This window comes from Leptomonas pyrrhocoris (assembly GCF_001293395.1).
Source record: "Leptomonas pyrrhocoris isolate H10 chromosome Unknown, whole genome shotgun sequence".
Taxonomy (NCBI): domain Eukaryota; phylum Euglenozoa; class Kinetoplastea; order Trypanosomatida; family Trypanosomatidae; genus Leptomonas; species Leptomonas pyrrhocoris.
Genome location: NW_015438360.1, coordinates 1521731 through 1535453, shown reverse-complemented (window position 1 = coordinate 1535453; position 13723 = coordinate 1521731). Strand labels below are relative to the sequence as shown.

The 13723-nt window shown below is 55.7% G+C and overlaps 7 protein-coding genes across 9 annotated transcripts; all 7 read left to right on the top strand.

Moving 5' to 3' along the window:
- Positions 1-54: 54 nt before the first annotated feature.
- On the top strand, positions 55-1155 carry ABB37_02997 (SH3 domain protein-like protein; the record flags this gene model as incomplete). The annotated part of the gene is made up of 1 exon (XM_015800181.1): positions 55-1155. The coding sequence occupies exon 1, from the start codon at positions 193-195 to the stop codon at positions 1153-1155; it is 963 nt and encodes a 320-aa protein (XP_015661783.1). The 5' UTR covers positions 55-192.
- Positions 1156-2485: 1330 nt separating this feature from the next.
- Positions 2486-3463, top strand: ABB37_02996 (hypothetical protein; the record flags this gene model as incomplete). Its single annotated transcript, XM_015800180.1, has 1 exon — positions 2486-3463. The coding sequence occupies one exon, from the start codon at positions 2486-2488 to the stop codon at positions 3461-3463; it is 978 nt and encodes a 325-aa protein (XP_015661782.1).
- Positions 3464-4626: 1163 nt separating this feature from the next.
- ABB37_02995 (hypothetical protein) lies at positions 4627-6132 on the top strand (the record flags this gene model as incomplete). The annotated part of the gene is made up of 1 exon (XM_015800179.1): positions 4627-6132. Exon 1 carries the CDS (start codon positions 4987-4989, stop codon positions 6130-6132), a length of 1146 nt encoding a protein of 381 aa, XP_015661781.1. The 5' UTR covers positions 4627-4986.
- A 685-nt stretch (positions 6133-6817) lies between these two features.
- Positions 6818-8276, top strand: ABB37_02994 (putative mitochondrial hypothetical protein; the record flags this gene model as incomplete). 2 transcript variants are annotated; one of them, XM_015800178.1, is made up of 1 exon in its annotated part: positions 6818-8276. In XM_015800178.1, the coding sequence occupies exon 1, from the start codon at positions 7002-7004 to the stop codon at positions 8274-8276; it is 1275 nt and encodes a 424-aa protein (XP_015661780.1). In that variant the 5' UTR covers positions 6818-7001. The 2 variants fall into 2 exon arrangements, with proteins under 2 accessions (XP_015661780.1, XP_015661779.1); XM_015800177.1 differs by having other exon boundaries at positions 6821-8276.
- Positions 8277-8962: 686 nt separating this feature from the next.
- Positions 8963-9550, top strand: ABB37_02993 (hypothetical protein; the record flags this gene model as incomplete). The annotated part of the gene is made up of 1 exon (XM_015800176.1): positions 8963-9550. Exon 1 carries the CDS (start codon positions 9101-9103, stop codon positions 9548-9550), a length of 450 nt encoding a protein of 149 aa, XP_015661778.1. The 5' UTR covers positions 8963-9100.
- A 536-nt stretch (positions 9551-10086) lies between these two features.
- Positions 10087-10641, top strand: ABB37_02992 (hypothetical protein; the record flags this gene model as incomplete). Of its 2 annotated transcripts, none has more annotated exons than XM_015800175.1 (1): positions 10087-10641. In XM_015800175.1, exon 1 carries the CDS (start codon positions 10333-10335, stop codon positions 10639-10641), a length of 309 nt encoding a protein of 102 aa, XP_015661777.1. In that variant the 5' UTR covers positions 10087-10332. The 2 variants fall into 2 exon arrangements, with proteins under 2 accessions (XP_015661777.1, XP_015661776.1); XM_015800174.1 differs by having other exon boundaries at positions 10109-10641.
- A 430-nt stretch (positions 10642-11071) lies between these two features.
- ABB37_02991 (hypothetical protein) lies at positions 11072-13723 on the top strand (the record flags this gene model as incomplete). The annotated part of the gene is made up of 1 exon (XM_015800173.1): positions 11072-13723. A coding segment is annotated over exon 1 (2397 nt), but the record flags the coding sequence as incomplete, so codon positions are not given.

The window sequence follows — 13723 nt, the reverse complement described above, 5'->3', positions numbered from 1 at the left end:
TTTTCCTTCCGCTTTTCGTCCTCCATCTCCTTCCCTGTCGTTTCACTTTTTTTAGTTTGGCTGAACACGTAAAGTTGGAGAGCAAGATCGCCGTCTACAGCACAAAACCGAATCGATTCGCGTGTGTTTCTCGTACATAGAGGTACTGCTTCCCTCCATAGTGGAAAACCGAACTGCAGCGGCATTAGAGGCATGAAGTACTTCATTCCCGCCCACGACTTCCGCGCAGAGGAGGACGTCGAACTCTCCGTCCACAAGGGCGAGGTGCTGTGCTCCACGGAAGGCGTCGCCCAAGACGGGTGGATCAAGCTGGAGGTGGCCACCGACGCCCGTCGCCGCGGCTTCGTGCCGACTTCCTACCTGCGCGAGCTGACAGCAACGGAGGCGATGGAGCTGCTGGAGACGACGGGCGAGCACCACGACGGCGGTACCGCCCCCTCCGCCGCGTTCGCCTCGTCTCCCGTCGATACCCCACGCCGCGGGGCGCGGGGCGACACGTCGACGGCGGCGGCTGCAGGGCCGAAAGGGACGCCGTCATCGACCTCGCTGGACGTGGGGAACCGCAGTGCGGTGGTGCAGCGGACGCAGAGTCCGTCTCCGCGTGCTGCGTCTCGCAGCCCCAACGGCGGTCTCTCCACCGCTGCCGCCACCGCCCCCACCAACTCCCCACGGATGCACGACAGCAAAGCAACGATGGCGGGCACAGCCGGGTCTCATCCGCTGACACCCGCCCAGCAGGCCACCGGACCCATCAGCCGCCACCTACTCGAGAACCCAAGCGCCGCCGTGGACGCCTTCATGAAAAACGAGGTCTACTTCAAGCAGCTCATGCAGCGTCGTGCGTCAGCGCTGGCGCATATGCAGTCGGGGATTGAGGAGGCCATGACGGAGGTCGCGGCCTGCAAAGACCGCAACACGGTCCTGACGCGAAAGTTGCGCGACCTGGACGAGGTCGTGGAGCGCGAGCGCGAGCGTTGGGTGCACCGCGTAGAGGAAGAGAAGGCGCATGTCAGCCGCATCGCGCCGTATAACTCGGCGATGACTGTGCCGGCAAGCAGCGGCACAACACCCGTCCGCTCCCCCATCAGCGGGCGTCACGGCGGACCAGGACGAAGCGTTTTGGAAGACAACTCGCCCCGTCAGCTGCGAGCGTGATTGGAGAGAGAAAGAAGGAAAGTGAAGAAAGGAAGAGCGGTTCTCATGATGGAGGAAATGCTTCGGCTGGATGTTGGTTCAACCAACGTGGTTTGTATTTTTGTTTTCAGTGATAGTCGGATTGCCATTCACCGCTGTTGCGCATACCCTTCCTGCCGCATGTTTGTGTTTGTGTGGTTCCAGAGATGGAGACGCGACTGCTGCGATCTTTTATAGCGGTGGCCTCCTTTGGCAGCTCTTTGTCTTGCTTTGTAGATGGTACACCGTCAGCTTCGGCTGGGTGGTGGACCTTTATTATTTTTATAGATCCACTTTTATTACAATTGCGCAGAACACGATCAGCTGCTTTGCGAAGCAGCAACGACAACGGAAAAAAATCTGTTCTCTTTTTTTCTTCTTTTAAAGGACACGTGAGCGGACGCGTGATGTTAGAAAAATGGCTAGCTTTTCTTTTTATGAAGTTATGTTCAGCAAACGATTGAGGAAAGTGTTTTATTCCTTACCGATGTACACTGAGAAGTGCATCTGTGAAGTGGTGCGCCTCTTTCGCTACGCGTGTTGCTGCCGTCTCTGCACACTTCTTTGTTTTTTCTTGAACCTCTTCCGTTGTTGCCTCTGCCCTCTTCGCTGTTTGCTGAAAGGAAACATTCCCCTTCCCCCTCTCTGCGCTCTCGCCGCCGACGTTCATCTCTGCGGCATCACATCGCGTGAAGTGTACGCACCGACCTTTCCACAGAAAGCAAACAATCGTTCGGCATCACATCAAATTAGTACAAGAACCGTCGTTTTTCGTATTGGAGACACTATTATAACTAACTATTTTGTTTTTTAAGCGACTGCTGGGAAGCGTTGCGATAACTTTGGCTCGGCATTTTGTTGCGTTGAGGCTCAAGGTTTGACGTTTTTGTTTTCCACTCCACACGCATTCTTGACTTCTTGTTATTGTCGAGCTCTCTTTCTTTTTTTTTTTGTTTTCTCTCTGGTCTTCGCCGCTCTCGTCTCTTCTCCGTAATCTGCGCTTTTACCACCCTACTCTTTTCTGCTATCTCGTCTGCATCCTCGTCCTTCGTGCGTATCGTTTCTTGCAGCTTTTTTTTTTCTCTCTGGTTTATTCTAACTTTTTGCACTCGCGATCAACTCTTCTGGGTGGGACATCCGGCACACACACTCCCTCTCTTTCCCTCCGTTTTTGTTGTCCACATGCAGCGTATTTGATGTATGGCCATTTCACTTGACCTCTCCTTTTATTCTTAGTGTAATTGCTTCTTCCAAGTCGTGGACCTCGTTTTCTCCTCTTCGCAAAGACGGCCGCGTTGATGATCGAACAATCATGATTACCACATCCCTCCTCTTCAGCCTGCTGCTGAACATTACGAGCAGCATCGGTGTCATCATCGTCAACAAAAAGCTCGTGTTCATGGAGGCCGGATTTCGGTTTAGCACGGTGCTAACCATCATCCACTTCATCATGACCTTTGCGGGCTGTGTCTTTTTCGCCTACGGTCTGAGGCTCTTTACACCCAGGAGGCTCTCCATCCGCCAGGTCCTGCCCATTAGCTGCGCCTTTTGCGGGTACGTCGTCTTCAACAACTTATCTCTCCTGACAAACTCCGTCAGTGTGTACCAGGTGTTGAAGATTCTGTGCACGCCGATCATCGTCGGCATCGAGCGCATCTACTACGGTAAGCGGGAGAAGGCGAGCACGTTGCTGTCCCTTATCCCGGTATGCCTCGGCGTCGGCGTCACCTTCTACTCCGATTCCGACGTGAACTTTGTTGGCACCATGTGGGCGGGCCTCGCGATTATTGCGAACTCGCTCTACACGATTTGGGGCAAGACGAAGCAGCAAGAGCTCAACGCGCAGCCGATGCAGCTGCTTATCTACCAGGCACCCATCAGCGCCGCCATGCTGCTCTTCGCGGCCGTTCCATTAGACGGGTACGATAACCTAGCTGCCTACTCCGTGAGCTTCACCACTGTCTGGACGGTGCTGCTGTCCTGCGTGTTCGCTTTCGGTGTCAACTTCTCCTTCTTTCTCTTTGTAGGCAAGACGTCGCCGCTCACGGTGAACGTCGTCGGCTACTTGAAGACGTCGCTTGTGTTTTTTCTTGACTTCATCTTTGTCTCCGCCGATGTGTCGCCGCAGAAAGTGGTCGGCATCTTTCTTACGTTGGTGGGCCTGGCCGGGTATTCGTATACAAAGATGGACCCTCCCACCCCGCGCAGCCCTACGACTCGAACAGAATCGCGGCCCATCTCTCCGACTTCAAACATCAGCCGTCACGAGGTGCGTGTAATTGCCGTGTAGGGCTGTTCCATCAGCGGGAAGGGAAGCGGTGGTGAGCACGTTCATACGAGATTGGAAACGCAAAACCTAAAGGGTCGCAAAATGAGAAAAAGAAGGCTTGGCAAACTAGATTTCCTCACCGAGACAAGGCCAGCGCATTCGCAGATGGCATCGCAGTGTGTCCGCCGTTGCACGCAGACCTGGAAGGAGGAAGGAAGTCATCGTCCCACATCCGTTTGTCCCTTGTTTTATAAACCCTTTCGATGTTCTTTAATTTCGGTATGAGATGTGCAGGGAGGGAGGTGTTTGCACACGTCTGCGTACAACTAAAGCGACAGTTCTACGCCCCCTCCCTTGCCTGACGCTATGAAAAGAAGAGAAAAAAGATGGATAGAAAAGATACTACGGTTGTCGGCGGTGGTACTCGCGCCATCGCGAAAGCAGAGAGCTGTTCTGGTCTCATCGCGCTTGTGACGTCGTCCACTCAGTCATACTTTCTAAATACTGAATTCAATTTTTACCCATTTTATTTCTAGTCGGGACAACAAGAACCATGCGGACGGGTTGCACGAATATTGCCGGCACGTGTGTGTAGCGCGCAGAGCGTCGACGTCACACGCGCTCTTTTTTTTTGTCTGGTGTCTCAATTTTTTATCTGTATTTAAATCCACCTACGGTTCTGTAGTGCAATAAAGGCTATTTTTTTTGTTCTCCAGCGTGAGCCTCTTCTTTCTATTTTTGACTACTCACTCCTTTCTTTTTTGCACTTGTAGAGTTATGTGCACAAACGCAGCTATCGCCTCGTGTTAATTGCACGCGTTTACGCAGGCGTGCACACAAACGCGCTAGCAATAATAATAATAAGAATAAATGAAAGTAGTGTGTCTCCATCAATTTTTTTTTGATCCTCAGTGTTTTCGTGAGGTGCTTGTACCGTGCGGTGATGATGAGCGCTCTGTGATGGACGGTTACGGCGTATCGGCAGCGTTTTTTTTTCTTTAGGTGCGTAAAAAAGTGCGTCGTCAGCCGTCAGCGACTCCGACGAAGCTAACGCTCCCCTCTCTTTCGCTCTGTGTGGGTGGAGGAAGTCGTGTCACCGTGTGTAGATCGGCTTCCGCACCCATAATGATGAACAATTTTATTTTACCTTCCCCTCTTCTCCTTTCTTTTTTTTCTTCTGTGAAGCTGCAACTCGTAATTGCAACCCTATCTTCTGCTTATCTTCCACTGTTGTCCGGCCCCAAAAAGTTTTCCCCAGAAAGCTGAGCCCGAGGTTCTGGCCGCTGCGTTGACCTTCCTCTTTCCTGCCTCTTCGCGTAAATGTGCCCACGCACCGTGGTGAGGTCTTGTCTTAACTACTGCCATTGAGCCAAATCGCCAATCATCATATTTTTAAGCAAGGGCACCACCCACTTTCCCACACAGCGGTTTCCTTCATTTCTTTTCGCGGGTTCGTCTGCTGTGACAAGTGAGTTATTGATTTAACGCCTTTATCTATACATACTCTAAGCCAATAGAGCGCAAACATCGCAGTCGACGTTCTAATGTCTTCTTATTTCGCTAAAGCGGGTTGTGGGTGGCGACACCGCCGCCCAATCTTTGCCGTGTCGCTCTTTTTGATTTCCACGGTGCTCTTCTCCGTCGCCGTGGCGGAGGTCACGGAAACGCCTCTCTGCAGCGAGAAGCACGGCTTTGCAGGCGAGTTCAACGACCACTTCTCCATCCCCGTAGAGACCGCGCCGGCGGCCGGCGAGGCGATTATTTTGATTGCGCGTGCGTTTCCGGCTGTCCTCGGCGGAATGTTTGAGCACTGGGTGTACCTCAACGCCACCTTCAACCTGCCAGAGGGGCCGCTGGTCTCCCGCATGTCTGACAACAACGGCCTCCTCGAACTGACGAGCGTGGCGGCAGGGACGGATATTGAAGTGCGCGTCATTCGCGTGCGACCAGGGGGCCCGGTCCCGTTCCGCTTCTTTAGCTTCTTCGCGAATAGGCCGCTCTGCCACATCGCGGTGAGTCCGACGAACAATTTCATTGCCCCAGTGCCGCACCGCCTGGCCGGCACCACGACAGCCGTCACGATGTACTTCAAGACGACCCTGCCCCGCGACCAAAACGCGGCGACCATCAGCATTATATCCGACGGTCATGTTGACCAGCCGTATAAGGTAGCCGACAAGAACGGTGTGTTGCAGGAGCACTCGCCGAATGACATCATCCAGCCCAGCACCGGCGACAGCATTTCCTTTTCGTTCAGTCCAACGCCCAACGACCTCGGGAACTCTTACTGCTTTACCGAGGTGACGGTCGCCTACGCAAACGTGCAGGGCGGCACCGTTGCGCCAGCCACAACCGCGCAACCCGGGGGTGGCGGCGCGCCGAACGTGCCGGGGCCGCCGGGGGGAGTCGTCCCCGCCACCACCGCCGCCCCCTCTTCCGCCCCCATGAGCCTGCTGCGACGCTGCGTGCTGATCGCTTTGGCTTGCTTCGTCATGTGGCAGGCGGCGCAGGCGGTGTACAACTACCACGTGCTGGGCAAGCGCGATGTGATGGAGATTGTGCCGTGTGCGGAGACGATAGCCGCGGGCGCGCGTGGGGTACAGCTGGCGGCGTCGCGCGGACTGGGGATGTCGCATCGCCGCGCGGACGGCTACGATTGTGTTCACGGCATGGACGACCCCTACGCGTAGAGAGGACGAAACACAAAACCACCCTTCAACTGTATTTTCATTTGTACGCGTCAGCGATTTCTTTTTGTTGTATCTGCGCGTTGTTTCTACTACTATCTTTACACCCCCAAAACTCATGTGTGTGAATGCTGATCTCTTTTTTTTCTTTGTGGGTTCTGCCGTTTGGAATCATTCATAACTTGGCCGCTTCGCCACTGTTGCTCCTTAGTTCTTTTTTCTCCGTTGGCGCTTCGCTTCTAATGTCCGCATTTTTTTTTTCTTAAAGGGGAGAAGAGGAAGTGTGAAAGCGACAGTTTTACGGACCTTTATAGCAACATGTACTCCTGTTTAATAGTAAAAAAGAACGAGAAGAAGAAAGAGAAGCTACGAACATCCACTTATTGAGAATGGGTTTGATAACAAGACTGCCAGAGTTCACACAGCCGAAGCAACGGTGTTTCTCTTCATGCAAAGTATGTCACCTAGTGACCCCCAAAACACGGAGTAGAAAACAACTACTGGCCCGATGAAACTGGCGGCTCGACAGCTCTCGCTATTTATGAAAGAAGCTGCTGACATTTTTGCCTTGAATCCACTTTTATCGCCTATCAGGTTTGATGTTGCCTCTCCCGTCTGCTTTCCCTTCTTCACCGCCTTTTTGGAGGGTTGTTCTGTGTTCACAACTCTTTTCTTGTATTCGCATTGAGGAGTAAGGAAGAGAGTAGTAGACGGAGCGCATAGAAAGAGCTTCCAAGAGAAAAGCAAAGAAGGAAGCTTGTGCTTGGCACGGCGTCGTGGGCGTCTCTGTATCGGTGTCTGCCATTTGCGCTTTCGTACATTAGCTGTAGCGAGGTGAGGCGAAAAAGGACATCTTTCTTTCGCCAAGAAGCATGCGCATCGCGTTAAAGAGGTGCGGAGAGACGGCGGACTCGGTGGGTGTACTGCAATGCCAGCGGCGCCATATTACCCGCTTGTACACGTCGTACTACAAGGGTGAACTCTTTCCAAGCCAGCTGGTGCGTCCGCTGGAGCGCTTGCCGCGTGGGGTGTTGTTAGCGGCCGCACGAAAAGGCCAGCCGTGGAGTACTGCGGCTGTCTCCTCTCCGGCGGACCAGGCGGCGGGCGGCAGGGCCACCACGCCGGAGAGCGTCTCGTGGGACGACGTCGACAGCACCGATCTCGTCCACGTCAACGCGCAGCCGAGCGCCGTGGCAGCCGGGGACGGGCTGGCCCCGAAGCGCCCGTACGTCCCTTTGGGTGAGGTGGCGAAGCTGGAGTTGCAGGCGGACTACCTCACCGAGGGCGGGCTGCATCAGGAGGCGCTGGAGTACTACGGCGTCGTGACGCGGGCCTACGAGATGGCCTACCCAAAAGACCACCCGCAGGTGGCGGGCATCCGCATCAAGCTTGCCGGGGCCTTCCGCCGCACCGGCCGTTTCGAAAGCAGCAAGGCGAGTTGTGAGGCGGCCCTGCAGATGCTGGACAACGCCCCACAGCCGTCTCTGGAGCTCATCGTGGAGGCCCTGTTCGAGCTCGCCCTGACGACGGAGGCGATGGGCGATGCGGCGGCGGGCGGCATCTACGAGGAAGCCGTCACGCTGGTGGACACCTTCCACAACGCCGGGCAGTCGCACAAGATGCTGCGCCTTCTGCCTCGACTCGGCCGTCGCTTCAACCTCAACTTCGAGGAGAAGTTCCTCTACTTCTCGCCGTTCGACGTCGACCGTGTCTTCGCGCTGGCAGATCAGTGCCTGGCTCGAGCGGAGGCCTTTTACGACGGCAAGAACGACCGGGACGGGGTGATGCGTGTGCTGCAGCGGCGCAAGGAGCTGATAGACAAGAAGTTCTTCAACATGCGCGACTTTGCCGGCCGCATCCACACCATGCGTGGGCACTGGAAGCGACGCGCGCAGACGCTCACGAACGCGCCGACGCCGGAGGAGCTGCTGCGCTACTCGCCCACGATTCATCAAGTACACCGCGATTTTCAATACGAGCTGAACGCTCCAATTGGCCGTGAGGGCGAGGTGCAGCAAGGCGTGAACCGCGTGGTGATGGATTCCGGTAACCCGTACCGCAGGCGCGGCATCCAGGCCAACCGCATGATGCGGGACGCTGACAAGAACTATGCCAAATACGTCCGTGCGAAGGAGTTCGGTCAGTGAGTGGGGACGGAGGAAGAGACGTGGGACACGGTTTGCTATGCGTTGAGGGGACGCAAAAAGAGAGGTACGCTGTTGGACTGAAGCTGCCTAAAGGGGAGAAGAAAGAGATCTTCGTTTTTTGTTTGTTTCTCCTTTCACATGAAATGCAGCTTTCTCTCATCGTTGCTTGCGCTATGTCTGCCGGGGTGGACCACGTCATTGATGGGACCAATCTGTTGTTTTCCTTTCGAGGAGTCACTGTCCGTTTCACAGTTGAAGAGAAAAGTCACGCAGTGACACTTACACACAGAGTATGAAACGGCCGACTAAGGTTATCTCGAAGGCTGCTGCAACAGACGATGGGCGCTTGTCGCTATGATGAGGTTTTTGCTTTTACATTCTGCGCACTCGCGGTATCTCTTGCGCCACCTGCGCGAGTCATCTCTTATTTCGCGCAGGCGTGTTTAATGATCCCGTTTGTTTCCTCTTCCTTCACACGTGAGAGAAGCGGCAGTGAAGAGCACCGTACTTCAGCGGATGATGCTGCGGCGTGCGCCTTATTTGAGATGACGTTGTTGCGCATCAGTATAGCTCAGCTTTGCGCATCAGACAGTCCTTGTTCTCTTCTATTTCATTACTGGCTACTATCACGGCGATGCATCGCATTCCTCACTTTTTCTTTGTTTCTGTTATGTCTGTCTTTCACAGCAATCACTCCACCGCAAACCACGTGCATTAACATTTACTCTCCGAGTCAAAAACAACAACGCAGTTTTTTCTTTTATAAGAAATAGAGAAAGTTACTGAACTGCTCCGTGGGTGAACCCAACTTCTGTCCTCTATTCATGTCGTCATCCTACGCCACTAACGGCGGCCCGGCCGGAAGCACCGGAGGGGCGGTGGTGCCGGCCAACTATCTGCGCCTCAAGCGGCATCGCCGTACCATCTTTCTCTACTGCGACTTCCAGCACGACACGGTGCAGGCGATCAAGGAGCGCATCGAGAAGCTCACCAGTCGTACCTTCTACACCATGTGTCTCTACATCGGCAATCAACGCCTCGATGACGAGTCGACACTGTACAACGCGGGCGTGTGCGATGACGGCACGGAGCTGTGGGTGGTGTATTCGAAGGGGAAAACAGAAGAAGGCGAGCCGATCTGGGAAGATGTATCGGAGGCGATGACGACGACGGTGGCGGTGCCCGTTGCCGCCCCCGGCGACGAAGAACCGCAGGGCACCTCTCAGCCTTCCGCAGGAGGCGAAGGGGAGGCGATACCATCGACTGCGGTGTGAGGTACTTCAATCTGATGTCGTTTTTGTTCGCCCCTGTTATCCAGCGCCGCCGCCTCTTTCTCTATGTAAACTAGTCAATCACCTGTTTCTTGTGTTGTTGGAGGAAGGAAGTTTATGAAGTGCGTTGAGAATGTACAACGACTTCAAAGCAGCATTGTCCTTTCCAATTCTCTTCAATCAAGACTATTTCGAAGCTTACGCAAGTACAAGAAGAAACCTTTTCATTTGTAAATAGGGTGTAACGCAGCAGAGGTGCTCACTCGGCGTTGGTGTCGGCCGCACACGGCATTAAGAAGCTATTTCTGTGACTCCTCGTTGGAAGTGTTTGGCGCAACGTTGTCTTCTTCACCCTCGGCGAAGGGCGTTACGAGTTCTGTTGATTCGAAGGGCTCCTCATTAAAAAAGTATATAAAACAAATAAAGGCGTTGTCCGCGAGACAATTCTTCTTCTCTCTTATTGTGCGCTTCTTCACTTTGCTTTTTTCCTCTCCATTTTTGTTTTTGTCTCCTGATATTTTCGTTCTGTTTCAACGCCAGGCGAGGTGTATCAACGGTGCAGCTGGCGTGTTTTATGGGTTTCCGAGCGTCGTCTTCTAAAACAATCGTGAGAAACGGGAAAACTGGGAAATACGTCACTCTTTTACCTCCCTAAACTAGATAAAGAAATGCGTAGTCCGGGGACAGAATTCGTCCAGCTTCAGCCTTGACGTTTTGAGTTCTACAGACACTCAAACGCACACGCACACACACACATCATAAAACACAACATCATAGGTGACACCATGCAGGTGCCATTTGATGCGGTCATGACAGAGGCGTTTCGACGAGCGCAGATGCGAGGCCGCGTCTTCCCGCAGACGTGCGACTTCCCCCCGTCTGTTTCCACAGATGAGCTGGAGCGAACCTATCTGCCACCTTTACACGCATTGTGTGGCGCCCCCGTCTCTTCGCAGCAAAAGGCGGATAACCCAGTGTTCCATTGTGGTCCCATGGAGCTGACCGCGTTTCCCCGTGATACAGACGACGCATCGTTCCTGACAAACGGCGGCGACGCGTGGGCAGCTGTCTTGCTATTAGAAGAAGATGTGTGATGAACAAGTTTTTTTTTTGCGTGGGTGAGTTTGTCTTACGAATGCGCGGCGTAAGTGTTGTGCGTCTGCTGAGCAGCGGGTCTTGGGTTGTCTTAAACTGTTATGCTTCCCAAACCCCCAAACGACTGCTGTCTTTCCATTTTTTTTTTTTGAGGTTTTTAACCAATAGATGACAGGGTTGGTGGTATAGAAGATGGGAAACCCCTTCAGTAGGGTGAGAAACTGTACACAGGTGTGTGTTGCGTACTCTGCTCTCAACGCCGCCGGTTGCGTGTAGAAGCGCACACGCGCACCGCGGCATAGCACCTGCTCCAAGAATTCGCTTTGCATACCTCGTGACAACTGTTTTGCTCCTCCAATGCGTTTTGTCTTGCTGTTCACTTCGTCAACCTCGGCTGTGCACCGACTGATTCTTTTTTTTCTCCAATAAGATAGCGCAGAAGCATGTAGCCCCTCTAGACATTACAAAACAATAAATATATATAGACACCGAACACACACACGTACAAACCCACATTTTTTTTTTTTGCAGGTTAGAGATCTCACACGAGGTGAGACAAAAAAAGACCAGCGGACGTTGTCTCATACCAGTCACGTACCCGCGCTGACTTCGTTGTGGTGCTGCGTGGCAGAGTTACCGAAACCGAAGAAGAAAGCAAAGTCGTACGCTACGACCCATAGACACATGCAAATGCACACAAACGAGAGCAACAGCAGAAAACTCAGCGCCGCTGCCGCAGAGAGCGGCGAGATGGACGTTGATACTCTTCTGACGCGGCAGATGGAGCTGCACACCTCGGTGCGGCACCCACCCAAAAACCCACAAGGCCTCGTGCAGCTGATGGACATCATGCGCAACTACAAAAACTACTTCGAATCGCTGCGGAAAATAGCGGGTCAGTTCAACATGGAGCCGGAGACCGTCTTCCAGGCCTTCATGTACATTAGCGTCGGTGGCACCGTCAACTTCGACCGCCAGCACCAGGACGGCTCCGTCCCCATGCACCAGGCGAAGGTGCTCGCCCGCTCTAACGCCATCGAACTCGCGTCGACGCTGCGCAAGGAGGTGCCCAACTCAGAGCTTATGGTGTACGTAGGACTGAGCCGGGACCTGCGCACCACTCTGCGCGTTAAGGTCGAGGACGGCAATGACCTCAAGACGGCGGAGGCGAGTGTGTGCGAGGCGGTGGAGTACCTGAACTACATTGACCGCTGTGCCCACCACAACCCCGAGAGGATCTTCCAGTTTTACATGGCTGAAGACCCCGCCTCGTTGACGGCGCTGCTCAGCGAGTCGGACCCATTGTCCTTGACGCAGACTATGAACAGCAGCACGATGCGCGGCTCGGGCATGACGATGCTCGCCGTCTTTGACGAGGGCGGTGCGGACGCCCGCGAGCCGACGCCGCTGCCGGATCCGCTTTCTTCGTTTCCGCAGCAGCTGAAGACGCAGTGCGGGCTGGCGAGCGAGAAGTCCACCGTGAGCGGGAGCGCCGCACGCCGCCTCAAGGCAGCGCAGGTGGTGCTGGACTGGGTGACAGCGGTGCCAGTAGAGTACTTCGCCGAGCACGCGGAGCGTATCGTGGCGACCGTGTCGTCGACGCTGACGCTGCTGGCCTCGGAGAAGCGGTCTGCTCTCTGCCGGGTTGGGTGTGAGGTCATCACTGTTCTGATGCAGCGCCTCTCTCCCGAGCCGGTGTTTCTCGATGATGTCGATCGCGGGACGTGCAGCGCCAACTCAGAGACCTTCAGCGGCGCCCTCGCTCAGTGGACGACGAGCCTGGCAAAGGGCACGTACGTGACCGTCGCTGCCATCTCCGCGGCGGCCGATGTGGCCCTTCGCGCTGTCGTCATCCAGAGCCACGGGCACATCTGTGTAGTGAAGAAGCTACTGGAGGTGCTGTCCAACGGCACCCAAACGGAGCTGCGCCGTAAGTGTCTCGGCTACCTCTCCCTGTGCGTGACCGCTGCGCACGCGCAACGCCAAGAGCGTGTGCGGGAACTGCTTCCCCTGCTGGCGCCGGTTGCCGTCGACTACGTCGCCATCGGTGACTCGCCGAGCCGCAAGATGGCGCGAGCGTTGTGCTCTGTGCTGCGCGTCCTCGCCGCGGATGCGTCGCCCGGGAGTAAAGATCTTCTCACCATCGCAGACGAACGCATCGAGCACCTGGTTCAGCAAGAGCGTCCGCAAGTGGAGCCGGCCGTGCTGGGCGGCCCGCAGGAATTGGAGGAGCTCCTCTTCGAGGCGGACGCCTTCGTCTCCTCCACGCGCTCGTCCTTCTCCAATTCCACCTCGCGGCACAGCGGCGCGGGTTTCGGTGCCGGTGCCGGTACAGTAAGTGGTGGCAGCGTGCGTGGCCGCGGGCGTGGGGCCGCCACGGGGTCGAAGCGCTCGAGCCATTCGTCGTCGCACGACAGCACCGGCAACACAGAGATGCCGGGCCGTGCGCGGGGCTCCGGCCAGCCACCGTTTGCCCCGCGCCCCTCGGCGAGCAGCGGGGTCGCGGTGGGGCGACGCCACACGGGGGAGCCGCCGCGGGTCCCGTCGCCAGTGCGTGGACAAGCGGGCTTGCAGGAGATCAGATCGGGTCATGTGCTAGGCGAGCTGCGGAGCCCCACCCGGCGCGGCACCGCAGCAGCAGGGGCGGGGGGCGGCCCGAGACGCTCTCAGGAGAGGCAGCGGCGCAGTAAATCTCCCCACAAAGTTGATGGAGAGGGGATGGCCGCGGCCCCGCTGCGTAAAGGACAGCAGACGCACGTACACGCAGCCAGTGGTGTGTACGACACCGACGCCTTTCTTGGCAGCGGGCCTACCCTCAAGAAAAACGCGAAGGCGGAGGAGCACAGCGTCCGCGTGTCTTCTTCCTCCATCCCTGCCTCTTCAGGGAACAAACCTCAAGACGGCAGCAGCGGCAGCACGAACGCCGTTGTTGACGGTCCTGCACGCAGCGCGGCGACGCGCAGCTCCGTCCCGCTGCTGCCATCGCTCGGTTCCCAGCCTCGCCGAAGCCCCATGCTGGAGGCGCAGAACCACCTCCATCAGCACGCCGACAACAACGGTGCCCGCGATGCTCCTGCGCAC